Below are 27,642 nucleotides of genomic sequence, written 5' to 3'. Positions count from 1 at the left end.
ACGCCTAGCTGGCTTGACATGTTCTACACAACTCGTCGCAAAGAGTTCGAAATGTAAGCTCTCGTTAGAGTGAGCTAGAATTAGAACAATAAGTGAAACTGAGGCCAAAAGAAGCATTTATTGCTGCTTGGAGCACTGCGAGTGTTAGCCTTTCCGAGGCACCTTTTTAAGAGTTGGCACAATGGAAGCTTTGTCGTGTAGTGGCTGGTGAACTTGCCTCGCCCCCGCCATGCAAAAAAACAAACAAACTGAAGACAAAATTATACAGTAGTTTTCTGGCTTCAGGGCAGACTGCACAACATGTTCATGAATGGCATGGCAGTGTTTGATATTGGCGTTTGCTTCCATTACTGACGGCTAATGATGGTCAGTAGGAGCAGTATGGAAAAACTTGAAATGCGGCCACAAAAGAGGGCAAAAAGCATAAGAAACAGTTAAAATGCACAGCCAGAATGCAAATCTTTGCAGTACTGCCTTGCGTCTCCAACGGCAAACCTCACTATCCCAGCACAACCTCTGAGATTGGTGTTCATGTCACGCACGTTGATCAATGAGGTCTGTTTAGAGCACAGCTGGCGATACAGCAGTACACCTGTACTATACGCTCATCGCCTTGCTCATATCATACCGCTGGCTGCAAAGCCCCAATGAATGACACTGCCTAATATGAAACACCAATCTCAGAAGCCATTCTGAGATTGTTGCATTTGCAGCACCTGCGAAATGGCACTGCAAAACTTTCCCCTTTTGCCAATACATATTATTTGTTTCTACCATTTTCGCCACCTTTTATGGCCACATTTAATGGTATCGTAAAATAGAGGAGCAAAAAACTTATGTGCGTGAAAGCAATATGCATTCTAAGCTGAAAAAATTTAAAAAAAAAAGAAATGATGGTCGATCTGTGTAGTTAGGCCAAATGCGAATTAGGTGTGCTAGCAGTTTGGTTTTCCCTTCGGTTCTGTTGTTCAGATCCAGTGTTCACAGATAGCAGCTGTTTGGATCGGGATAATGGGTTAATGTCAATATATGCGGAATTGGTCATTACCTCCATTCATAGATCCTTGTCAGTCTTCCCACCACTCCTGGCGCCAAGGTCCAGCGGTCAAGCAATGTGCCACCACCATTCTATGGCAAGTGCTGCCATCAGTGGGACTTAGGTTGTGACCCAGGTTGCTCTTCCTGAGCAGCCTCTCACGATTAATTGAACTGCCGCCTAACATGGTGGGCAGGTTACTAGGTACCATATTTACTCGCGCATAACCCGCACCAAAATTTGAGAAAACGCATTTAAAAACTGGGGTTTCGGCTTATCTGTTTCCGGGAAGGGGGGGGGGGGGGGGGGGGTCGGTTTCACAGCAATGCGCGGCGGCCTCCCCTGTGTAGTCTGCCATCCCCATCAACATCAATGCTTGTCAAAACGATGAGGGGCCAATGAAGGGCATAGCCAAATCCACATGCATAGTCTGTTTTTCTTCTCCACGCCATTGGCCACGTTTTCTTCAGCCAGCGTTGTTGAGCCTAGTGTCAGCAGGCGCTGTTTCGCATGCTACACCCCAGTTTGCACTGTTTGCCTGCTTTGTTTTGGCGTCATGAGTGCGACTCAGCAGCAGTGTTTCACAGGGAAAGAGAATTAAGCAGCCTGCTCACAATCTGGTGGGCAGGTTGTGATGACTTCACAAGGTCACATGACCTAGGTGGCCCATCTCCCACCTAGGCTGCATCTCCGGAGATTTTTCATGCACTTTCCACTCAAAGCCAACAACACCGACGCCGGCTTTTCTGCGACACGGGACCCTTTACGCTGTCGCATTAAAGACAACCAAATGCCACAGGTAGGATCCACATCCACAACCTCCGCATGTCGTAAGCAGTTCTCTACCAACTCGGCTATGGCGACAGCTGTGCAATCTACTTTCGAGGGTATTTGTGTTGCATTTAACCTAACCTTGAGAATCTTCAGCAGTGCCAATTTCAATCATAGCAGTGGGCATACAAGTGTCATGTAATACCGCAAGCATCACTTAGAACATAATCAGATGGTGAGGTAGGCAGCTGTGTGAGAGCCCTCCTATGCTATCTGTGGCATCAGAACTGCCAGAACTAAGGCTCTCATTAAGCTATTTAGCAGACAAGGACAGGGAAATGGGGTGCTTGTTACAACACACATACTGTTCGCTTTCTCCGTATGTGTGTCATAACGAGCCCCTCATTTCCCTGTCTTTGCCTACAAAACAAGCTTTGTACACATACGGTAACACCGTGACCAAAGGAGATATGACTGCAGGCTAATCAATCAATAAGTATGCCTGGTATATTTACTAATACACTGAGCTTGCTTGCAAGAAAAAAGGGATAATATATATACATTATGCTGTGACCAGTATGCATGGAAATAACTCACGAGTGACCATGGAAGCTCGGGTGGCCGCCAACAAATATGTCATCTGTGGAATCGATGCCGGCCTCTGGCCCACTATACCCTGTAGTCCTAGAGTCATTGCCGCCCACCTGGCAAAGGAAAGATCATTGCCAATGACAAGTAAATCAGACATCCAAAAGAGCAGCAAAGGCTACCAAGCTTGCAACACATACTCCACAACAGGAAGCCTCCCCCACCCCACCAAAATCAAACAAATTCGTTTTACACCTCAAGGTGACCCATGTCACAGGCAAGGTAGACTCATAAGAGAGCACCGATAAACTCATAGAACTTATTTTCTGTTGCTGGCCCTTCGAAACAATTTTTCCAACACTCTGGTCAGGTTTTCTGTTGCTGTTATTTTGCTATATATTTTGTTATTAATATGTGATGTTATTAGAAGCCCCGTCAAGAAAAAATGTGTCATCAGTCACATACTAATTCCCAGGGCCGGAAGTCTCTAGACCCCTTCGGGGAAACGTCTAACCACCAGCTCGAGAACCCGGACAGATGTCTGGCTGTGTGCAGGCAGACATTAGGGGTTCACGAATATAGCCGTGAAAGAATGACATAAAACTCAACGTAAAGGCATCAACAGTTCCTAATGCTGTTGCATTGACAACACATAATGTAATTAGGTGTCCCTGCAAATATTTTAGTCATGTTTTGGCTATGTGCCAGGAGCAAAGGCTCAACTTAAAACTCTTCATCAGTGATTCTCAGCCAAGTGTGTACTTTCTATATGACAGTAGCGTTTTAGCCACAGCCATGACCGCCACTGACTGCTTTATAGCAATTTAATAAGAGTCACCAAATGGCAGTACCTCTGAAGTTTGTCACTAAACTCACTAAAGTCCTGTAACTCGCCGTAGTTCTTCAAACACTGTGGTGTTAACCTGCTTAGCTCAAGGTCATAAAACAGAACCCCAGCTGCAGCTGGGCATATAACATGCACTGACCCTGCACAGAACAAAACCCTCTTTTGCATTTTACCTGCATGAAATGTGGTCCCAAAAACACCCATATGGCGCGCAATGTCAGTGTGCACACTCCAGTGGTCGATATTTATCAGCTCTCCTACACTGTAATATCTCCCGTAGACCACAAGCAGATTTGGGATGCTAAACCCCAACATTCAAATGAATATGTCACTGGTGCCCAGCAATCACATGCTCACTGTGAATGTGCTAGCATCACCCTAACTTTCAAATAAAGGCCATTTAAAAGGCAACACTCACAGTCAGGTCAGCATCTCTTTGGTCTGGGTACTGGGCCGCCCTGAGCTGATGCCACTGACCATCGTTGTAGGCTGCATTAGACCTCACTTGTGTCATGCCACTGCCCAGGTTGAACTTGTACACCACGTGGCCTTCGCGTAGCTCCAGGGCCATGAACCTGGGCTGTGAGGGTACGGTTGCTATTAAGCTTAAGCTCGTACACATGAAAAAAACTTCCGAGCATTCAGAGCTGAAACAACACAAAAGGAAACAGCTGCATACAGCAATTTTGCTCCAAGCTTGATTTGCCACCTCAGACAGACCAGAATGAGACTAAGAAGCAGCTTGTATTCATCTGCAGGGCTACAGGTGCCTTAATTGTGACATTATTGCGAGACATAATTTACAAAGCTCATTCACTGTAGTATTTCAGGCAAAAATGGACTTGAAGAGAAATTAGAAATTTACACCCCCCCCCCCCCCCCCCTGCATGCTCTTGCATGCTCATAAATACACAAAAACCATAAGCAAATATATGAAAATATGGGAAGACACTTGAGCTCCGCCTTAACGTTATTATGCGATAACGTTAATGGCTCCCCAGCCTGGGGTCCTCTTTGCTTATTACTTCGCCTAAGTTCTGCCTACATGCCAAACACACATGCTGGATTGGTCATTCTCTACATTACATTCATAAATTGAGAGAAGTTCTCATTACACTCCTGGCACAGTGGTACAGCAGTGGATAAGCGATGCGCCACTGCCCCAGCAGGTGGTTGTTTCAAACACAGCCACAGGGTGGGGCTTGTAAGACCCAGGTTGCTCTCCCCAAGCAATCTCTCATGACCAATCAATAAAGGGGTCATGATCATGTTTTTCAGAACTCAAGCTGCTTATTGCATTTTGTTGACTATGCCTCTCTGAACAACTGGGCAAAATATGAGCTCACTTGGTGCAGCGAGTAATTTGTAATTGAATTTTTAAAATTTCTGAACCGTGTGGCAGTCAGGCAGCACTGGTGTGCTCACGATACATGATGAGATTGACCAACGATCATGTGCTTGCTCTCGACTGAACTGCGAAAAGGGGAGTGGGTTGTTTGGGCTAGGGGTGCAAAGGGGTGAAAGGGGAAGTCACAACAGGGGGACAGAGGCCAGTGCCCTTCCCCTTTCTGTCTACCTTCTGCCGATCTCGGCAACTTCACTAGAACAGTGATGCTACTGGTAAAATGCACTTTGGAGCAATTTTTAGAGCACTAAAATTTATAATTTGGACCATTTTACAGAACGTTGATTTAGGAGCAATAAAACATTATCGTATCTGGAGTATCATATCGTATCTGGCTCGTATCTGGAATGCATTTGTGCGAGTGCGAAAACAAGGGCAGCTTCCTTGTCATATCCCTGTCTGTTTATTTAAATCTTGATGAAGGGATACAATCCTTATCAGTACATCTCTTTGCCAGTCTCTCTACATAACCATACTTTCATCATCAGCACAAAAAAAGAGCTCAAATCTGGATGCTCATACAATGTTAAGAAGGCAGAAGCGTGCTTGAAAACGACATAACGAGAGACAAGATGAGTATAGACTTGCGAAGAGTCTTTAATGGAAGGAGCATGGTTGTACTGAACTTGTCTTATGCATTTGGTGATTTTCGTACGTCCTGTTTTTAGCAACAATTCTGCATTGTTAATAATTAACACCAACTAATACTGTGAAGTGAAGTTCTGCTCATGCGTGTGGAAGCTACACATTTCAGTAAGTCCCCAGCAAGGCACCAAAACTGCACAACAATTTCCAGTTACTCATACCTGTGTTTTGTTCCTTTGTACTAAAACTGTGCCCACTCCTGTCTTGTCTTATGTGCGAGACAGCGGTACCTCTAAATAAAACAATAAAACAAAATAGAACCCAGAGCTCTGAGGCCACTGACCCCATTGTGGATGAGGAAGAGCAGACCCTCTTTGGCGTAGGTGCGGAACTGCATGCTGATGCTGATGCCAGTTCTAAAGTCCCGTTTCTCCTTGGACAAGATGGCGTAGCCCGTGCCGTCAAAGCGGAGGCCGCTGCCGCTTGGGATGTCAGTAAGAGTGTCCCGCTCCTGGCATCCTTCCAGCCTTCCTTGGTGGCTGTGGAAATTCCACAGGCCAATGGGTAAGCCACCAAACTGCAGCTCCTCCAAGAAACCCACGAACGGCTTGCTATCCTCTGGAGTTAGCTGAACCTAGGTGTGGAGAACCAAAGAATAGAATTCTCATCCAACAAAATGTGCAGTTGCAATCATGGCTAAATTGTGGAATATGTACTGGAGCTCCAAGAGAATAAAAGGCCTCAGTTTCTGCTACAAGGGATTTCTCTAATATATGTAGTGTCCTTTTCAGCTGTTACCATTCAAAGTCACAACAAACATAACAGAGAGGAGATCTCTTAGGAAGTGATGCAGGGGATGGTCACTTTCATCACCCTGCTATTTTTGCCCACTAACCACCAGTATTTCTGCCTTCAAGTGTGGAAACTGTCTAGACCTATGATCCTATGTCCTATGATCATTGCCAAATAAAGTGTGACAGCATTCGGTACACCGCATGTGGGTCATTTGAAGCTGCACCAGTGCTGACCCAATTTCCTCTCCCCAACACTTCTCTCATGGTGCACTTCAGGTGTTCACCCATATTGAAGTAGTTACCACAGTTTGCCTCTCATTACAACCTAACATAATTTGACCTGTACCATCACTCAGACTGCATTACTACAGAAGATTTTGCTGGCCGTTAGTTAACTTAGAGACGAATGTTTCAGGGGTAACTTAAGCTGTCTAAGTACAGAAACATGCAGTGGTGCCAACCAAGTGTGTGGCTCAAATGTGCAAGCAGCACATTGACAGGAGTGCAAGGCATCACACGCACATCTCCAGTCGGAGGTACTCCTCCAACGTAGAACTGGGACAGCGCTTGATCCAAGTTGAACACACTTTTGGTGCCCTGGAGGACCTTGGTTTTTGAGCTGTCCTGTTCACCCTCAGTGCGCACTTCGAGGTTGACTGTCTTGCCGGTTCTGCAAGGAAGAGGAGAAAAAATAGACTACATTATTTGGCAGCTGCTGAAGCATTTTTTATTCTTGTTACATGCAGCCCAAAAAGAAAGTAAAAGCGACAAGCTCAGGGTGGGAAGATAAGGAACGATCAGCAGTTTGCTAACTTTTGCGGTTTACTTGTTTCACATGACTGCACTTTGAACTGGAAACTCTTTTCGAGCATGTTGGCATGCCTTGAAGAAAGCAAGACGGAAAATTTTACCGATTTATTCATGTAGTGGACTGCCTTAAAAATGAACCTGCAAGGACCAGAAAGTTTGTTTGCCTTATCAGAAGCTCATCTTAGCACAAGTGCCCCTAAAAAAGATATCTGAGCATGCTGGGGTGTGTCGATATACATGTTACATGAAAAAGTGAATAATATAGCCTTTCAGAGAGCGGATAATTGCAAATGGAGCATTTATTGCACAATGCATGAAGTGAGCTGAAGACAGCATGAAACGAGCTCACATTATTCTACTTGAATATGGCATTGGTCTTTCTTTTTTCACCATCTAATTTTTCTCATTGTATCCCACAGTGGCTGCTATTTATGTGATTATTTTTTTTTCCTCATTTTTGATTTCCACCCTGCTCTGAGCGCTTTGAAGGTGCCCAGAAGATAGTGGTGCATCTCTCTCTTATCTTGCTCCATCTGCAGCATAGCTGTTACCAACTCCACAAGTGCCTTTCCATTCGCTGCAGGCAATGCACGCAGTGCCGATATCTAGCCATCTCTGTGCCCCGCTAGTGCATGCCGCAGCACCGCATCAGCTGAAAATACACCCTCAAAGTTTCTAACAGCCAAGTCGGCGAGTGGGTGCACTTTGTGCATATGCGCCTTTTCGTCTGTGGGAGGCAACGCGCGGCAGTGATGCGCACGTGATACCGAGACGTCAGATCTCTGCATCAGCACAGGCACAATGGGGCCCTGCATTTGCCGCACCGGCAAGAAAGCTTCCTTCCAAAAAATCGCGCTCCCGCAGATGGCTTCCTCACTGTTTTTCATGAAGGTGTGTGGAAGCCATCTTGTAGGGTTGCGCTTTCTTGTGTAGAAGCATTTTATATACTTTTTCTTTCCTTTACAGTGCCACACAGATGCCCCGTGGGTGCCGTGGTTCGTGGTCACTGCGAAAGTTCATCTTAATCGAATGACACACAGAACAGTTCATGTTCAGTGGATTTTTTTTACATAGAAAACCGACCAAATGGTCTCACATTGTTAATTTTATCGAAAAATCAGTCTTAACTGAGGTCGCCTTAACGGGAGCCTACTGTACTTGAATACACTATGCGAGAGAAGAAAAATAGGTGAAAAGAAACACCACCTCACCTGTCGATGATGATTTGGTGCCATCGGTTGTCAGCAATGTATCTGTCATTTTGGATTTCTTCTGTGCCATCACCAAGGTTGACAAGAAGCACAGGGTAGCCCTTTTTCAGCAACAAGGCCATGAAGTCATTCTGAAAATAATTTTGCAGTCACTTTTTAGCAAGCTCATATATTTTATTGAAAAATAAGAGGTATTTGTCTGTAATCATGTGGGTTAACTGAAACCTAAATGTGCTCATGCTATGGTAAGAAGATTACAAATATTGATAAGGAACACATTGCACAGATGAAGACAAGTCCTCTTGTCAAAACGTTGGCTAACAGACTAAGCCACCCCAACCCTCGCATCCTCTCTACTGTGCATAATATAAAAAAGATTTGACAGCTTAGCTGTGTACGTTTGGTCACAACCTTCAACAGAGTCACTTACTGGGGCAATGGCACTCTTGTCACTAACTATAGCTAGCACAGATCTCACTCCTGTACAGCTTTTTCACTTCATCTAGTCTGTTTCACCTAGACTTATTGCTAGCGCACATGCAGTGACCATTCAACTTCGCTTTGAAGTGGCTGTTACAGAAGAATATTTCAGGCTAAGTTGATCTGGTTGACCCAAATACTGTTAAGATCACTGTACTGACCTCACGGGACCGCTTGGAGCGCTGCCGGGAATTCTGGCCGTTTCCTAAGTAGAGAAGAGTGCCTTGGGGCTGGTCCGTTTTCACATGCAGAGACAGGTGTGTGTATGTGGCCGCCTCCTGAAGGCCCTCGGGGTTCTTAAGCCGTAGCCACTCCTGGCCATCGAACTTCATGCCAACCTTGACCTGCACACATGTATGCAAAGAACAGTGTCCACTTTGCTGAGTACAATACTGCAGGAAATTCCTGCCAGTTATACCCGTCACACTAACAAATACATGTGGCCATGACAGGGACATCGAGGACAAACTGAAGGTCACCTGTACACAGAGATTACTGCATTCTAAACAGCGGCGCTACTCTCACAGGAAACAGTGCTCTTCTGAGGCAGTAAAGATAAGACAAATAATTCTAATGACGATTGCAATTCTTCATAATGCAAAATTTGAGCACAGCTCTGTCGGTGTCTCGTGCTCTGTAGGCTCATTATTTTGCTTTGCTGGGTTGCTGGCACGTCTGGCGATGATATTAGTTTGATAATAGTATTAGTTGAAGAAGACAATGACGTGGAATGCACAGTGCATGAGAATGCATATATTAGTTCGATAGCAGTATTAGTAGAAGACGACAATGTGCAATGCACAGCGCGAGAGTGTGTTGCAGTTTAACACGAGGCGTGATCGGCTGCAGTGTTAGCCTAGTGTTCTCAGTCTCTGTAGGCTCGTTGCTTTGCTTTCCTGAGTCGTCAGCATGTCTGGCAACAATATTACTTCGATAGTAGTATTAATTGATGAAGACGAAGATGTGCAATGCGCAGCATGCGAGAATGTGTGTATTGGTCCAATAGCAGTATTAGTTGTAGAAGACAATGATGTGCAATGCACGGTGCGAGAGTGTGCGGCAGTTTAACACGAAACGAGTTCGGCTGCTGCGATAGCCTACTGCTCTCGTGCAGTGGCCAGTGAAGCTGATCTGTTCACAGTGCCGCGGGTTGGAGTCACAGTTGTGGTAATGTTTTTTTTAAAATTTATTTATGGTTTGGCTCAGTTACACCAACAACGACAATGCGGCTCAACCGATGAATGGGCGCTTAAGAGCTGCACTCTGAAATGAAGTACAGGTGTTGTCACAGTTTTTTGCATGCAGATCCCGGAGGCTAGACTACACCACCGTTCACTTTCAAATGGTGATTGGTGAGCACAGGGTCCCTTTTGTCACGAGTTTAGTGGAAAAATGTTAAATGAGATTTTCTCAATAATGAATGCATCTTTTGCTGCTGCCAGGCAAACATAAAAACAGCCAGTCAAAGACATAAAATCGACTCTATTCGTTCACTGACCCTGTTGGCCACATCCCTAGCCAGAGCAACTTTGCGGCGCAGCTCCTCCAGCTCCTTCTGGATGTTTGCGGCATGGTCCTTCATGGCATTGTGTCGTTGCTGAAGACGGTTGGCCAAGCGACCCAGGTCCGGCTCAGGAGCCAAGGCACGATCAACTGAGGACAAGCGGGGGCAGCGTTAGCCCATTTCATTCAAAGAAGGGAACGGCCTAGGCTGCTACAAGACACAAAAGTAGGCTTTTGCTGACGACGTTGCATTAGTCTTTTCACAGACTTTTTTGCCATGACAAAGTAGTAACTGTTTCCTAAACCATTTTCACTCTCCATTTCAAGTTCGCCAAATAGCTTGAAGGGGGGGGGGGGGGGTGCAAAAGGTCCTTGTTCCTCTTTGGCATTTCAGTGTAGCGGATATTTTATACCATTCTGGTTTAAACTGCTACGCTCTTCTCTAATGGTCGAGTGCTCACCGATATTTTAGGACTTTTTAACATACACTGGCCCCGCGGGGCGAAGCAGGGCAGGGCACAGCGGCACGGCAAACAAGGCACCGCATCCAGCGTTCCTGTCAAGAGGCCACAGCGTCTTGGCGCTCAGCCAAGTTTACCTGGCATGCCAGGCTTGCCACCATGGCAGGAGCCCTTATCATCAGATAAACATACCCTGATGTTATCCCTGGGTAGTATCTTGGCACGCTGCCAAGGTCTGTGCTGCACACTTCATGAAACTGAAGAATGCAATAAGAAAAGCTAACAGTTAAAAAAAAGATATATATTCTCACCAACAAAAGCGTGGGGTGGGTTCATTATGCCAGTACATACGGTATTTGATTCATTAAACACCATTGTGCCTGTGATGGTGCAGAGATCTGACATCTCGATATCACGCGCACTTGGTATCACAGACGAAAAGGCGCGTATGTGCAAAGTGTAACTGCTCGTTAACTTGGTGCCTAAAAACTTTGGGGGCGTATTTTCAGCTGTGAATAGACTAGGAAGATATCTTATTCGATATTCAATAATTTCGATATTCACAAGATTGAAAGCATCTAAATTAATTGTATAGAAATGAAGAAAAATATGTATAACTGTCTCATGCTCTCTGTTGTCAAATGGGTCAAAGGAAATGCCTTCTTTTTCAGCCAATGCTGCTCAAATGAATCTCTGCTACTTAAATTACATACTTTGTTTTCATAGCTCCTCGAGGTTGAAGATCAGTTTGGCTTCACTCTTACCCTTTGCTAGCATGCTGGTCAGTCCACTTGGTTGATAGAATGAATGCCCATGTCAGGCAGTCATCCCAGGTTCAATCCAGAAAATGAATATCTACTACAAACATTCTGGAAAGCTGCATATGTTTAAACTTAACGTTGTAACAGTACAATCCTGCTCAGCTCGAGATTCAGTGCAAGTAGCCTATTCTTTCGCCTTTTACTCAGATATTTGGTTATCAGTGACTGGTATCAAGACTGAAAAGGAAACTGTGGCTACTTTTTGCAGACCATGCAGTTTAATGAAGAGCCTGTAGTGAGGTGAGGCGCATTGACCCAGTTGTGGGAAGTGCCACAGGAGGGAACTAGTGCGCCTGGCATTTGGGAGAATAAACGCAGGAGGGCGCTACGTGCGAGATGGTGCAGAGAAGGATGGACGGGCATGGAACGGCAGAGGAACAAAGGCAGTAGGTATGGGAGCCACATGTGTCGCATTTGCGTGTTGTATCACCCTCGAAACATGACAAAGCGACATGGCGCAAGTAAACAGACCTCAGCTTCTCAACTCTGTACCTAATCCTCCCTCTACAGTCACTGTGTGAGAGTATGTGGAGAAAGAAGGTTCTGTCACTAAATGAATGTGTGCACTCACTGTAGTTGCTGGCAGCCAGCAGAGCCTGCTGGTAGGCCACGTTATCGCTGGAAAGCTCTCTGCTGTGGCTGTATTCGCCTGGGAGCCGCTGCAGGATGGCGTCAACTTTGTTCGATGACTCCTGCACATTATCAGCAGCCGCTCGTGTATCAGCTGCTGAAGTCTGTAGGGCTTGCTGTGCTTCATCTGAAAAGCAAGACAAAATGCCTCTATGATCATGCTTTCTCGTTAATGTGCTTGACCAGCACGTCTCTTCGTGCTTTTGCAATGTGCACTTAAGGGGGAAAGCTGATGTTATAAAAAAAAATTTGTTAATGAAGTCACAATTACAAAATCTTCAAGGAACATGTATTTTTGAGTGCTGATTCTAATTATGTAATTTAATTTTATGTAAAACGAGTCCTTGTGAATTTTATATAATATGTTAAGTAACATTTCGGCAAGAGCTTTCAAGAAATTTTGCCGCAGGGAGTTTGTTGGAATGCAGGTCATTGGCTTCTCTTGACATCAAGGTATGCATAAGGGCAAAATTATAACCCTATCATAGAGGTTGAGTTAGAGGGTTTTGAATTTTCCACTTCACAAATGGGAAGAAAAATTTTCATCTCTGTTTCTAAAGTGACAACTTCAAAATACTATACCTCAACTTCTATGACAGGCAGGACAATAATTTTACCCTTATTGCATAGCTTAATGTCAAGCGAAACAAATGGCAAGCAATCTAGCAAGTTCCCTATAGAAGAATTTCTTTAAAACTCTCGGCAAAAAGTTGCATAAAAAGTTACATAACATATATTGCATAAGTACACACGGACATAAAATTAAATGACATATTTGGAATCAGCACGCAAAAATACATGTTCTCTGAGTATCCCATAATTGTGATTTCATTAATAAAATTTTTTTTCTAAGACCTTCTACAACCTACCTTCCACAACAAAAGATGCTGCTGTGAATAATAAATAGATAAATAGATATGAGCACTTAATACAAGGAAGCAAAAAATAATAATAAATAAGTGGAAACAAACTCAGCTCTTGATAGTGAGTGAAAACCAGCAAACAGCAGGATTTCTGCAGACCCTCAAACCTTAAGCAGCGGAAGGGTATCTGCATGAAAGCAACATACTTGTCTGCAAATTGTCCATGTCACGAGCCAATTCTGCCAAGTCTTTGGCATTCATCTTGTTGTGAAGCTCAATGGTTGCAAGTTTTCCGACAGCATCTGTCACTCTGGGCTTCATCTCTGAAAATAAGAGATACAGAAGAGAGTATGAAATCAAGAAATCATAAATTCATTATAGTCACCACAGCACCCTGGGCACACTGGTCATCATGAACCCTATATCAGCATTGCATTCACTACAGCATGCACTGCAAGTTGACCATTAGGCTACTAGCCCTACCTGTCACATGTCTTTCATTAGATGAGTACCTTAGTGCAATGAATGCAAGATTTGTTTGCAAAATAAAAAAATCCTTAATGCCTGCAGAGGCAGCTGCTCATCCTAAAAGTAAATTAAGATGTGCTGATTTATGATAATTCGTAACTTGCACTACTATAGTAGAGGGTAATGCAGTACTGTCTCACAGGCTTTTAGCATTTGTCTACTAAAGAATAAAAGCTCCGGAATTTTTGACAATTTACAGGAACAGCTCAAAATAGTTTCCGTCAGCAAAGCATGTTTGCAAACCCACCTTGCTCTACATGCTGTTCCAGTTCCATTGCTTCCTGAAGAAGGCCCTCACTGTTGGCTTTGGAGTCGGAAGCACGGTCAATGATGCCGACGGACTGCAGCATCGTTTATGACATTTACCCAAGACTTCCCAAAGCATCAAGCTTCTTCATGCAGCAGAGAACCATGCACTTAAAAAGCATCATAAGACACAGGACTGCTAACACTTCACGAAAATATGAACGAAGCATTGTGGAGTCGCGGACAGAGTCATCTTGCTGTACCTACCTTCCTGCAAGCAGCCCTTGCCAACAAGCAGGATACTAGTATGGAAACACTATTGCTATCAAACAAGAACGACGAGAATAGGTATCTGAGTCATCTGTTCTGCAGATGCAAGCGTGCCTCAGGCGACATTTTATATTATAAGCAATAATACGAAATGCCTCAATGTATAAAAAATGTCACTGGTCAATTTGGAGAAGCTTTAATTTTCTCTGCATGTGAGGACCTATACAGGCCTTTGTTGACATGACTCAATGTCAAATGCTTTACTGAATAATTTCTTTACCCGATATATATTACAGCATAAATTGACTCAAAATGAGCTACCATAAATTCACAAGCAAAACATACAGTCCTGTGTTGGATTGCTTTGACAATGACATGTACTCAACCATGAAATGAAATAATGTTCAGTTGATTCTATTGGCATAAAATGTCAAGAAAATGTTGAAGTTTTGAGGCTATGTTTCTCAACCAACATTCATAAAGTTGCAACAGAGACCTTTAAACCGCAGAAATTTAGGCAATGAACGTGAAAAACAACAGGCATAAATGAAATCAGGATTACGCATTTAAATGTTCCATAATCTTTGTAGTTTGTAGAATAAATTGATTAATGGTTTATTCTATAAACTGCAAAGTTACTAGAACTTAGCAGTCACACAATCAATCTGACCTTACTTTTTATACAGGTTGCCCCTTCTACAAAAGAATCAATCAGTTTGTTGTGCTCTGCTCATACGTATTTACCATACATTTGCTTCTGTTGCTTTATACCCTAGCGCATCACTAGCGCATCTTTGCAGAAAGTGAACGCCAACCAAGCTATTCCAAACCACTTTTGACTGTTAATATACTGACACTAAGAACACCAACAGGAGTACTGGCATTTCCTTTTAAGGCAATAGGGCAGAACAAACCAGAAGCTTTTGACACCTGCACAAATAGAAAAAAAAAGCATGATAAAGAAAAATGGTTTACCATAGAGTGTGCTTCATCAGAGGCAGCCTTTGCACCACGTGAATAATTGAGCGCATCATCTAGAGTCTTGACAATTTCATCATAGGCCAGTGCTGATTCAGACGTCTGTTTTGTGTCGTAAAGAATACTGGAAAAAAAATAACGAGTAAGAGTTACAAGTACATTCTACGGTGCTAGAGCAAAATCTAAGGCTCAATATTATGGTGATTTCTCACTTCTGCAGTTTGAATGCAGAAGTCAAGGCCAGGAGACAGATAAGAAGGTTTTGTTTACTTTTGGCTGAATTTAATATAACAATTTCTTTTTTTTTTCTGCACTAGCACTAGATACCTCGCTAGTGAAAAGTTGTGCTGTCTGCGGTTGAAGCTCAACGACGGCAGGCTGCCCACAACCTGGTGGGCAAGTGGGCAAGTGGAAAGGAGGGAAACCAGTTTCGCGACAGCCATGACCAAGTGTCGTGCCAGCCTCATCGATGAGGAAAATGTGGAAATCATGTCACACTAGTTACAGGTTACACGATAGCTACAGCTCAGTGGAAAGGAGGAAACCTGCGTCACACTAACAGGAAAAGAGGACATTTGCGCCACGCCAGTTCTAGTCACATGTTCAGATTGCAGCAGCCAGAGGAAAGCCCCATTATGCGTGGGATGTAGCTGGTGTAGTGCGCCAACGAAGGTGCGAAGATGCTAGCGCACCCTCATTGCATTTAGTTTAGCTTATTAAATCGATTATCTTTTTATTTCCCTTGTAAAACAATTATGCTCTATTTACGGAAAGAGTTTCCCTTGATATGGCTGCAATGCAAATCTGATGGTTCAGTTGTCTGGATGTCCAAACAGCACATTGGCACAGATAAAGAAAAAAACCTCCTCTCTGTCTGTGCTGTGTGCTCCCGATGCTGTCAGCTGAACATCTGCAGGTGAGGAGACTTACTTCTTGCATTCCTGAGCCTGGTCTTCCAGCTGCTGTGAGTGGTCAATTGCTTCACGAACTATCGGCTTCACATCGCCTGTCTGCTTCTTGACCTTGGCCAGGGTGTCCCCGAGCTGGTCAGCCGCGTCGCGCAGTCGACGCTCATTGTCACCCAGCGCCTGCAGTGGTGCCCATGTAATATTGTGAGCATTGTAGCTGGTTACCGTTCCCCAGATTTGAATACTGCTTCACAGTGCACTCACCTCTCATTGCATTTAGCGGGGCCTAGCCATTACTTAATTAGGATTTGCTTGTGTGGCCCTATGACCAGAGCACAATATCGCTGTTATGCTCTCCTTTGCATCGATCAAAGAAAATTGAAAAAAATTATCTCGGCCTAACCACCCGCTTCGTCGGCCTAAAATTCCGCACAGAGGTGGCATTGGCAGTCAGTTTTGTTTTATATTATGTTTTGGTGCAGTACTTGCCTGATTCGGTCAGAATTAAATGGAAATCTCCATTGCCCACGACAGCAGTAAGCCAAAACAGCAAGCTTTCTCAGCAATGATGTCGGTAACACCATCACACGCCCTCCAGAACACTCTACTCCGCCATGGAGGGATGCCGCAGAGAAATGCATGGGGGGAACGCAAGGTGCGGGGCAGTCATGCGAAACGATGTTTTCTGTGCCCAATTTAGATACAGCAGTCGAGACAGCACTTTCGAAGCAACCGCGCAACCACTTTCTCCCCTTCGCATTTCACCACAGCCTCAATGGTAGCTATAGACAAAGTGTTCACTCCTCCGGTGAGCTCAGCTCACGCTACTGGTACCACTGTAGTGAAAGCTTGCTCTTTTGATACACCATCCCCACAGACAATGGAGATTTCGATTTATTCTGACTGAATCAGGCAAGTACTCCACCCAAATGTAATATAAAACAAAACTGACCACCAAATGCCACCACTGTGCGAAATTTGAGCCTGAAGAAGTGGAGAGTTGGGCCGAGATAAGTTTTTTTTTTTTTTCAATTTTCTCTGATCAACGCAACAGTCATTAGAGTGGCTACCATAAAGGAACTCTGAGGACTTTTATCGAATTATTGTTCTAAGTAAAAATAGATTCTATATCTCTTTCAGAGCACATTTGTTCAGCAGCAATTAAAAGATGCATTCATGGCTCAGAAAAATTTAATTTAAAAATTTTTCTGCTACTCAATTCGAACTTGTGACATCTAAGTCAACATAAAATGGTCACCAGTATTTTGAAGTGAATGGCAGTGTAGCCTAGCCTCTGGGATCCACATCAAAAATTAAGTGTTGATGCATGCATTTCACTTGCAAAATAGGCCAGTGAGAGCGACACCAGTATTTCGTTGTTTTTTTTTGGCAGGGGGAGGGTCTTCTTTCCTGGCCTATAAAGGCTCCGTTTTTGGTGAGAGGGGGTCTCTTCATGAATACAACACTGAAATCCTTCAATTTGCCCTCAGAGTCCCTTTAGACTACAAGTACCAAAATGGCCTTACCCGCAAAGTTTAGCATTTCCAAAAAGACTGTCCTTACAAAGTGAAAAAAAAGAAACACAAGAACATCATAAGACAATTGCAACAAAAAAATTGCAGAGCTATTTTCTGAATGATGAACACAAGACACACACATGACAGGGCGGGCACTGACCACAGATGGAGTCAGCACCCATCCCACCATGCGTATCTTGTGTTTGTTCTTCAAAAATTAAAGTACAATTTATTTTCTTTGCAACCACAGCAAGCCAACTAATAAACCTGCAAATGTGTATTGTTAAATCACAACACAGGAATGTCACAAGCAAGACTATTTATCGCTCGGCCGGCCTTCCTTCGATCACAGCAATAATTGTTGCTACCTTCTCTGTATTTGTTCTGAAAGCCCACCCACTTCCATGGGACCTAGTGCACAGTGTACAGCCACTGCATGCATGACTGATGATCCTACACTCACATCAAGAGCCCTGTCAGCATCCAAGTTGAAGCTGGAGCATTGGCGCAGGTGTTCCTGTCCTTGCCCCAGCAGTTCTTCGGCACTGGTCTGTAGCTCTTGGCTCTGAGCAACCAGGCCCTGAAGAAGCAAGTGAACCCACATTCATCAGAACTGTAGTATAATGAATGTTGCAAACCAGGCATTCAGTGAGAAAACACGCAACAGATCCAGCAATAAGAATGTCAAGTTAGTGATAGGCACCATTACAACAGTGCTGAGAGCAATCAGCATATATGTGAAATGTGTCTAATGTGTGGCCAGCGGCTTTACTATCAGAAGGGCAAAGACAGAAAGCTGTTATTTTGCAATGTTTTTTTTTTTTCTGCAGTACCTATCTAGTCTCAGTGTTAGGCCTGTTTGGGGACTGGAACAAAATAAACTTGCTAAACCGTCACCACTTTTTTTTTCCTTCCAGACATCCTTGAGAACAAATTGCCATGATATGTCATAATAAAAAAAAGAGTATGATGCCTCGCTTTGTAACCAGAGGCTGTACTTGAAGCCAGTTAAAGGTTTTCACTCTGCGGCTGTTAAACCTGGGCTAAACTACAAATGTGTAATCCCCATTTACCAAGGCAGTAAGATATTTTAACGCGACAGTGTTAAGAGCCTCGTCTCACAGGAAAGCCAGTGACAGCATCATTGTGGTTGTAATGCAAAAATCAGCAGGAAGCAAAGAAATAAAAAACCTTGCAGACCCATGGAATTGCGAGACAACCACGCAAACACTCAGTCAAAGAACCTCGTTACTTCTCTCCAAATAAAGATGGGCCTAGTGTATGCATTGCCTTAAGACTGTCAGCTAATGAGAAGGTGCATCAATAGAAAGAACGTAATTATAGAAGTAATAATTAAGCAAGTGGCAAAGTACATTTCCACTGATTTTTCGCATTGCTTACCTGCGATTTTAGTGCCGGCATGCGGTGCTCACTAGAAAATCCCGCAATCGTACCATGCTACCGCAACGGATGGCTTGCGCAAGCTGTATAATGAATCATAAGTAAGGAAGCAAAGCACATGCGCTTCTGTATTGTGTTTGCGATAGATGTGCCGTCTACCAATGCGAGGCACTCATATGAGTCATCATCTACTGCGAATGAGGATGGTAAATCTAAGTCTGCTCGTGCGCAGCGGTGTGGTTGCCCACATAAGGCTGAAACCGAGAAGGCAGAGATGAAGACTAGGCAAGCAGTGGCGACGAGGATTAGGCGGTGCGAAAATGCCGAGATGTGGGCAAGAGAGGCTGATGCAATGCACCAGAAGTGGCCTGAGGACCCGGAGTATTTTGCAAGGCAGGTGGAGGCGATGCGACATAAGCAGGCCGAAGACGCTGAGTACCGAGCGAGGGAGCCCGCCGCAATGCAGCAGAAGTGGGCTGAATATCCCGAGTACCGTGTGATAAAGATGGAAGAAAAGGCATATGTCGTTGTGACGCTCAAGAAGCATGAGAAGCGAATGAGAAGGCTATGCAAACAAGGCCCGGAAATGCTATTGCGTTCAACTCTCAAAGGCGAAGCTTAAGGCGAAGCTTAAGGCGAAGCTTAAGTGGCCTACAGGCCAGAGTGAAGAAGATTGGTTTTGGTTTTATGGGTTTAATGTCCCAAAGCGACTCCAGCTATGAGAGAACCCGTAGTGGAGGGCTACGGAAATTTCGACCACCTGGGGTTCTTTGACGCGCAATGACATCGCACAGTACACAAGCCTTCAGCATTTCGCCTCCATCGAAATGCGACCGCCGCGGCCGGGATCGACCCCGCATCTTTTGGGTATCAGCAGCCAAACACCATAACCATTGAGCCACCGTGGCGGCTCTGAACAGGAAGAGTATTGCTTCAGACCACTGCATAGCACTTGGCCTGGAGCATGTGAAGTTCCCCTCATGTAATACCACTGCACAGGGGCATTTCAGGTATTGAAAGTAAATAAATAAAGAGCATTGTAGAAACGTCTCAAATATTGGTCCCAATGAAGCGCCTGGGTATGATTAAGTGCTATGATTCAATTAAATTTCTTACATGAACAAAACATGCACTGAAACTAGTACCATATTTACACGATTGTTAGTTGACTTGAATGTAAGTCGACCCCCCAAATTACATTTCCGAAAAAAAAAAAAAAAAAAACTTCGAGGTTGTTTAAGCTTGACCTTGAATAGTTGAATGCGATAGTCCAGCGGCTGCCGTTTATCACCAGCCGCTACCGGCTGCCGCGCGCGGCCGTGCCCGTGGGCACATTCCAAAACGAAAATGTGTTAGTCACTCGACTACTCGTCCACACTTGCGCCATCGTCCTCACTAGTGCTGCCGTCGTGATCGCTGCTGCATGTCATGTCATTCTAACATTGTCGTCCAGTGAAATCCCACGCTTCGCAAACAGCCACATCACGACATCGCGTGGAACAGCTGAAAATTTTGCCTTGCTGCAGCTGCCACGCCTGTACCAACCGTTGCGAACATAGAGCTTGTGGCCTGGTGCGTAGTTGTTCGTTTCTTCGGCGTAAAGAATGACAGCCATCTTGAATGTAGCCGTGAATGAGCGCCAGTCGCTTACTCGACATGGAGCACAAATGACGACTGATGAAGCACTACATTAAAACTTGTGAAACAAGGCTGGCAGTAGTCAAATCTGTCAGAGCTAAAGAGAAACTACGTGTGAATGGCGTCGGCTCTTCCGTCGGCTACTGTCGCTGTCGTTCCGAGTGGGGGTGCTGCCTCGATTGGAACAGCGGCCCTTCCATCAACTATTAACGCTCCCTTGAGCGCCGAGCGCGCATTTGAAAGTAAAAAGAAAATGTGTTGGACCTTTGAGCTTCCCGTAGAACGCTATTGCGTTATCGGGCCGCGGCCACTTATCAGCAGCCACACTCTGCAGCCACGTGTGTGGTGTGTGGGGTGCCAGCTTGCTGCTTATCGATAGCCGCCATCGGCTGCCGCCCGCGGGGGGAGAGGGGATGCCAGTTCTGTGCGTTGACATAGCAGCTGCTCAAGGCCAGCACCAAGAGTGATGCGACGGAGCCGCGCAGCAAAAATGAAACCACGCCGTAGCATGCCCGATATCTCGTTTGTCTCACCTTTACTAATAGTGCCATGTTTTCTTTTCAATTGTAAGTCGACCCCCCCCCACTTCGGATTTCAAAGTTTGAAAAATAGGTCAACTTACAATCGTGTAAATACGGTAAGCTTCCAAATAATTAAGGCCAGCTGATTATCAGCTAGAAACAGTTGATCCCAGTTAATATCAACTAAAATGAGTTTGATTCCCTATTGCAGACTTTCACGTAGGCGATGAGAGTAAAATTAGGTTCTCATTTATGACAGAAATGTGTGAATATAAATTACCCACAAGGAGATTCTGTGCTGAAGACTTTCATATGGCAAGCATTTGATAGCACAGTGTGCTTAAAATTAATTCTGCCGGACAAAATTCTCAGCTGCTAGGTTACGTATGCCTCACTTGTCCAGAGGAACCCAAATATTGTTGCACCTCGGCAGCGCGCTTTACAAGACCCTTCGCTGGGTTTGTGTAATTTCCCTTCGGTTCTTTTGTGTGGTCATTGATGGCACCTAGCTGCTCATACTTTAAGGCTGAGCTTGCATTGCATTTGTATTTATGCTATCCTGCTGCATGTTTCTGCAATTTTACTTGAATTTTCCTTTCAAAATATGCATTGCTAAAAAGCAGTATTACTAAATAAAAAGGTCATCACACCCCGAAACACAAAACTCCCAACACATGTGGCTCTCATGCCGACAACCTTAATTCCTCTGCCCTTCCGTCCATGTCCATCCTTCCCCATTCCATCAGGCATCTAGCGACCTCCTTTGTTTATTCTTGCAACTGGAAGGTACACTAGCGACCTCTTGTGCCACTGCCTGCAACTAAGTCTGTTGTAGCAGACGCCTTTACTGCCACACACTCCTAACAAGGAAACTATTCCCCACAACAACATGAGTAGCGACGAGCGAGCTTGAAGAACAGCAAGCCACTACGGCGAGTCAGATGTGGCATACCCTGAATGGCGAGCTGTTGGCCTGCTGCTGCAGTCCCAAGGCCTTGCGCGTCATGGTGTTAGCACGTGCCGTGTGGTTGGCCAACTCATGCAGACGGTCTTCGAGATCATGCTGCATGCTCCGCCTCAGTTCGGCCAGCGTGGCATTGTTTTGCACTGCTGGCAGCGAAAACTCCTGTGCATGCTCCAGTGCTGTCGAAGGAAGAGAACAAAACATTGATTCCCTACCACGACTACACGCGATGCTGTATCACGCTTTGGGTACAGAAAAGTTGTGTCATATATGTTTTGCTCAATGCCTCGAATAACTGAAGAATATGCATGCTCATTGATTTTCAGATGCAGAGCTAAAAATAAGGGTACTATTGCAAAAGATATGACTTCATATAATACAACCAGACTCAAACATGATGGAAAAGATGGTCAGATGACAGCAACAAACCATAAAAGTTCTTCATTCACACATTCCAGCCAAAAGGAATAATATAATCCTTTTCTTTTGCTTAAAAGCTTCTGAGTGCTGGTTAAATTACACTGATGCTGAAATAGCACAGCTTGGCCTTGGAAGGGCATTATTACCAGTGCTGCTTGACAGCATATTTAGCATAATCGCATGCCAGAGGTTACAGTTAGGTTAGGGAGCTCATGCCATATACAGCTTTTCCTGAAGCTGTTCACACAGTGGTTATGATGACAATGTTTTCACTAGTGATGCTGTTTCTTTTTCAAAACCAAGCATCGTTTAAAACCATGTTTCTCATGTTGTGAAATACCTATATCTAGAAAAAGAAATTATCACATTAAATGAAGGACTTTATGTCAACCACTCTCTATTCTACATTAATGCCAAAAGCAGCTCAGTTTTGCTCAACCATGCTTATGATGTTATTGCAAGCACAACGGTGCATCTTTCCTTTAGAAATGACTATAAAAAGTCATCAGGACGCACTCGCTACATCCAAAATCAAGTGTTGATGTGAGATCAAGTGTAGACAAACGAGCTGCTAATCTCATCATTCTTTTAAAAATGGCAGACAGCATACCTTCTCGAGCTTCAGCCAGTTCATCTTCAGCTCCCCGGAACTCAGGGACGAAAGTGGTGTCGTTGAGTCGTTCGGCGATAAGTTTTGCTTCTCGCAGCATGGGCTCAATGTTGCTCGCAGATGACGTGCTCAAGCCTTCCGAGAATGTCAGCAGGTTGAATAAAATGTCTGCATAGAGAAAGCAAAAAGTTTCAGATGTAACCTCACAGGCAAGAGGCCTGGAAGTTAAAAAAAATAAAGATGGAATTCTTTTGAGACCATGCGAACTGTAGGTTCATGTTTGCCAGTGTACAATCTGTAGCAGAATATAAATGAACACCGCCAGAGGGGTCGAGGCCTCGACTGCTAGATTTAATGTTCACCTCAGAGCCAGCTGAGTGCCATGCATGCCTCACCAATTTAAAATACCTTGTCGCACACCCTTTCTTCTGTAAACAAAAACAAAAGTTGAACAAAATGAATGCCAAACAAGTCCGAACAGAGACAACAACAGCAAAGTGAACGCGTGCTCGTATGTTCAGCTCCACATGCATCTGCAGGTACGTGGTGCACAGCACTTTACGAGAGGCGAGCCTTAATCCAGAGCACTCCAGTGCACTCTAAAGCAAAAGTACAACACACAATACACACTATAAGAGAAACTGCAGGAAGTTAAGATAAGAAGGATCACAGTTTCCACATGTACAGTCTTTGTAAAAAATTAACAACCCACGTGGCTAGGCAGTGTGGCTTGCTTTGCATAGTCGATGTTCCAAATACCTCGAAGGCACAAACATACAGTGGGTATAACATTTTCTCCAGCCTGGTGCACGGCTTTTCCAGGGTGAAATGCTTGGGAAAAGAGTATTCAACCAAACTGTTGCACTGGTGCGCGTCAGCGATTTGTTCTGCCATCAAACAACTTCAATCCATCTCTCGCGGTAAAGCCGGCTTGTGGCCCTTTTTTACCAAAGCGGTGGCCTTGTGGTAGAGAATGCACCTCGCATACGGGAGGTGCTAGGTTCGATTCCCAGTGTCACCAGGTACCCAGCGGTTCTCCAATAAGTAGTACCAAGATTTCCCCAACCCTGGTGCTCAGCTGTTGCGGGTGAAATGCGCCAATGCCATCCCTCCCTCGATGAAAAATCTATCTGCGAGGGACCGAAATTAGCCTCCTGTGGTAAAGCCCAAGCGTGGTAAAGCCAAGTTTACAACACGTTGGGTTGTAAAATTGAGACAAAGAATGAAAACTGCATCACCGAAGGACATTCATGTTCAACTTTTCAATGTTTTATGGATATTTATGTTCACTGTTTCATACTCCAACAAGCATTCACATGGCCAGTGCAGTTTTTCACATGTCCATTAAGGCAAAGCTCTTTGGATTACCGTGTAAGAAACTATTTCTCTGCTTTTATAAAAAAATAATTGCATAAAGGTAGCCAACATGCACAGCTAATGTACTTCGCAGGTTTTCTTTTCGCATGATCCAAGCCCCAACACAAACCAAAAGTGCGTCTTGCACTCGTTCTATCCTTCTGAAGTACACTTCAGGTGTTGCAATCCTCGCAGTGAACGATGCGCTCTTACCTTGCATGTCTTTGATGGTCTTGTTGACATTAGACTCCTCTTCAATAGCAGCCATCTTCGTCGCAAATGCAGCGTTCTCATTTGTCTTGGCTGAGGACAGGATTACTGACATCTACACAGAAGGCAAACTTTCAGACAGAGCCACATCATAGTATCACTCTCATTGCAAGTTAACACTCAAAATCTTTTTTTTTTTTTCAGTTCAATGAATGAGTTGCAACTCTATTCACGCTGTAAAAAGTCTGGCCACTACTATTTATGGCCAGATAATTTTTTAATACATACGCGGAACTACCTTGTCAGCCATATATGCAACAATGTGACAAAAATATGTTTTCTCAACAACAAATATGCATCGCATTTGTCAACAGCGCTTAGACCCACAGACGGAACACAAAGCATGACAACACAAACGCATATGTCATCATGTTTTGTGTTCCATCCGTGTGTACGTCTAAGCACTTTTGACCAATATGATGCAACACTAACTAGCCCGACAACTTGTCTTATTCAAATATGCATGTGTGAAATAAAGCCATGCCAACTGGAGGCAGTATATTGTAATTTTTGTAGTAATTCAACAATATCCACCAGAAGTGTGTTTCAAAATGGTTGCACACTTACACTCTTACGGACACCATTGCCAAAAGTCTCCAAGTCACTGACATTCTGTGATAGGGGACTGGCATCGTCAGCTTCTTGTTCCAGTTTGAATGTGTCAAACTGAAGCTGAAAAAATAAAAAAAGGTTTCATAAGCCATGCACAAATCCAACCCAATCGCAATCGTGACTTCAAAGCGAGATGCATGAAAATGGCCGCAAAATATCACTTCTGGAATGAAATAGTAGAGGAATCATGAAATTTTCCATAGAATACAATAGGGCATTGTCTCCCTGCCTATATTTCCATGTGCATAAAAAAGCAAAAGCACTGTGACACAAACATACAAAAGCTATGAATTGCTACAACATGCATAATGCTAAACAAAATATCTTATGCGAAGACTGAAAGAAACAGCCCAAACTTTTACAGTTCATAAAGCCACTACTATTTACTTGGATGGCTTAATCCATAAAATGAGCATATATAAAAAATGAGCTGCATTAAAATTACAGCCAGGGCTATCATATACCTTGAGCTCGTGAGCGGACTGGTTGACCACCTGCAACCGTTGGTTAGCCAAGTACGTTGCCGATAGGTCTTTCACCTCAAACTGGATGCCATTAATGAGGTTTGCCAGCTGGTCCGTGTCATCCAGCAAAGCGTGCACACATTCGCCGCACTCTGCACAAACATCAAATGGCAATGTGACGCATGAACAAGGCATATGTTGTCGCAGCACAACTATATTATATCGGGTTGCACCATGAAAATTATTTCGTATTTAGAGACACTGGTAACACTATGCGTGGTATTCTGAAAGCTAGTGCAATGCTTTCTTGGCAATTTCATTCCATTAGAAGGATTTTGTACTGAATGATTCAAAAGGCAAATGACATTGAAACATGGGTGACCGATTAGAAATTTGACTATAAAATCAGCTTGTGTCATACATGACTCACGATTGCACAAAATGTAACCTGATATTTTTGCAGTTCAAACATTTTCATAATCAAGTATTATACAAAGCTTTGAGAATAGTCCTATAGCATATATGAAGCTATATTAAAGAAATGATGTATTGGCACCGATGAGTGGGAGGAAATTAAACATTTAACAGAGCTAAAATTGCAAGGCTGGCTGTGTCACCATGTGTGTCACTTTTTGTTTTCTTCAATGTCTTTTGCACTGTTTTAAAAAGCATGAACATCTAACTAGCTCGCATCTCTACTCATGAAATTATGGCCAATAGCATTATGGCCTATAGATGGCCATAGCATCAAAAAGCTGCATACCGAAATCAAGGTTTTTTTTTCATTTTTTTTGCATAACCTCATGCTATCTGCAAATCCTCCTGACAATACTGTTACTGTGTATCATGTACAAATGTGAATAAGTCATCTTTCTTCAAAAAGCTTATACAGTAATGTGTCCACAACACTGAATTGATCTTTCCAGCCTGCCTTGATGCAGGCCTTACTTCGCCTGTTGAGAAAGGAATTACCAAATGAGCAAGTGCACTAAATTGCTGTGAAACATCCACCAGGAGAATTTTCAGTTATCAATTTCAACCCTGCACACCAGCCACTGTGTCTAGTTCAGCTGTACTTTGCAAAAATGGTGAGGAGGTGGCTCAAACACTTTCTCCGATGTTTCGCACATTTGCATAAGTTTAGCTTAAAATTTTTTGATCACTGTTCTGCTCACCATTTTAATGTGCACAGTCAATGTAGCAAGGACGACCACATCACACCATTTGGTTACAGGCCAACACCATTCAGTGAACAGCTCTGCATGGGCTACCACGAGTAAGAATTGGCTGCAAAGCAGCAAACGTCAGCCCCAGTCCAACAGCCCATGCTACACACTCACCGTGGCAGCCCTGTCGTTCCACAAAGACCCACCGGTGTGGGCAGCTGTCGCACTTTTCTCCCACCACACCGGGCAGGCATTGGCACTGTCCCGTCTGCTGGTTGCACACAGCGCCAGCCGAGAATTTGGCCGCGCAGTTGCACGCTGGAAAGTGACGGGGATTAGGGGCAGATTGCTTAGGAAACGAGCAACACACTTTCAACATGCCACGTAAATAAGTCGTACTCAGGAATGTAGTACCCAAGTAGTTCACATGCAGGCCAGAACCCCTGAAGGTGACACGCAGCGAAATGCCATGTGCACTGTCAGCAGATGTGCAGAATGAATTCACATGTGCCTATGTGACAACACTATAATGACATGTCAATCAACAATGCTGAGAGACCACATCACAAATCAGACTTTGTAGTCAAGAGTGGAGTTCCGTCTGTTTCACCGACTCATCAATAATGAAGCATGAATGCTCACCCAAACACAAGAGTTCTGCGGGCTCTCCTGCATTTCCTCTCATATTCTACAGCCACTGACAACAATAGGTTATCAATTTCTAGAAGCAGAAGAAGCCTTCAAAATACCTTATAAAAGTGTGTAAGGTGTGCACTTTTTTTTGCAATTCGGGTGCGAATTTTGAAAGTGCGGGTTATACACGAATTAAAAAAAAAGTATCAGAATATTTTTTTCTCAATTATCCAGTCCAAAATGGGAGTGCGGCCCATGCCCTACAGATGTGCGACCTTTACACGAGATTATATGGCAACGGGATGAAAAAAAATGTGCGACTACTGTCTCACCTC

At 44.1% G+C, this 27,642-nt stretch overlaps 1 protein-coding gene across 1 annotated transcript in view; it reads right to left on the bottom strand.

Moving 5' to 3' along the window:
• Positions 1-27,642, bottom strand: part of LanA (laminin subunit alpha) — a 103,090-nt gene that overhangs the window by 13,032 nt on the left and 62,416 nt on the right. The window contains exons 40-58 of the mRNA XM_077639930.1: positions 26,849-26,992; positions 25,509-25,660; positions 25,000-25,104; positions 24,376-24,487; positions 22,807-22,974; positions 21,765-21,955; positions 17,716-17,832; positions 15,758-15,915; positions 14,825-14,951; positions 13,581-13,674; positions 13,012-13,128; positions 11,884-12,069; positions 10,026-10,180; positions 8,689-8,871; positions 8,048-8,178; positions 6,549-6,696; positions 5,576-5,866; positions 3,661-3,822; positions 2,405-2,511 (exon numbers count right to left, since the gene is read on the bottom strand). Coding sequence (XP_077496056.1) covers positions 2,405-2,511; positions 3,661-3,822; positions 5,576-5,866; positions 6,549-6,696; positions 8,048-8,178; positions 8,689-8,871; positions 10,026-10,180; positions 11,884-12,069; positions 13,012-13,128; positions 13,581-13,674; positions 14,825-14,951; positions 15,758-15,915; positions 17,716-17,832; positions 21,765-21,955; positions 22,807-22,974; positions 24,376-24,487; positions 25,000-25,104; positions 25,509-25,660; positions 26,849-26,992 — 2,848 coding nt within the window. The remainder of the gene's footprint in view (positions 1-2,404; positions 2,512-3,660; positions 3,823-5,575; positions 5,867-6,548; positions 6,697-8,047; positions 8,179-8,688; positions 8,872-10,025; positions 10,181-11,883; positions 12,070-13,011; positions 13,129-13,580; positions 13,675-14,824; positions 14,952-15,757; positions 15,916-17,715; positions 17,833-21,764; positions 21,956-22,806; positions 22,975-24,375; positions 24,488-24,999; positions 25,105-25,508; positions 25,661-26,848; positions 26,993-27,642) is intronic.

This window comes from Amblyomma americanum, chromosome 10 (genome assembly GCF_052857255.1).
Source record: "Amblyomma americanum isolate KBUSLIRL-KWMA chromosome 10, ASM5285725v1, whole genome shotgun sequence".
NCBI lineage: Eukaryota > Metazoa > Arthropoda > Arachnida > Ixodida > Ixodidae > Amblyomma > Amblyomma americanum.
The sequence above is the reverse complement of the archived record's forward strand: the minus strand, read 5'-3'. Positions and strand labels throughout refer to the sequence as shown.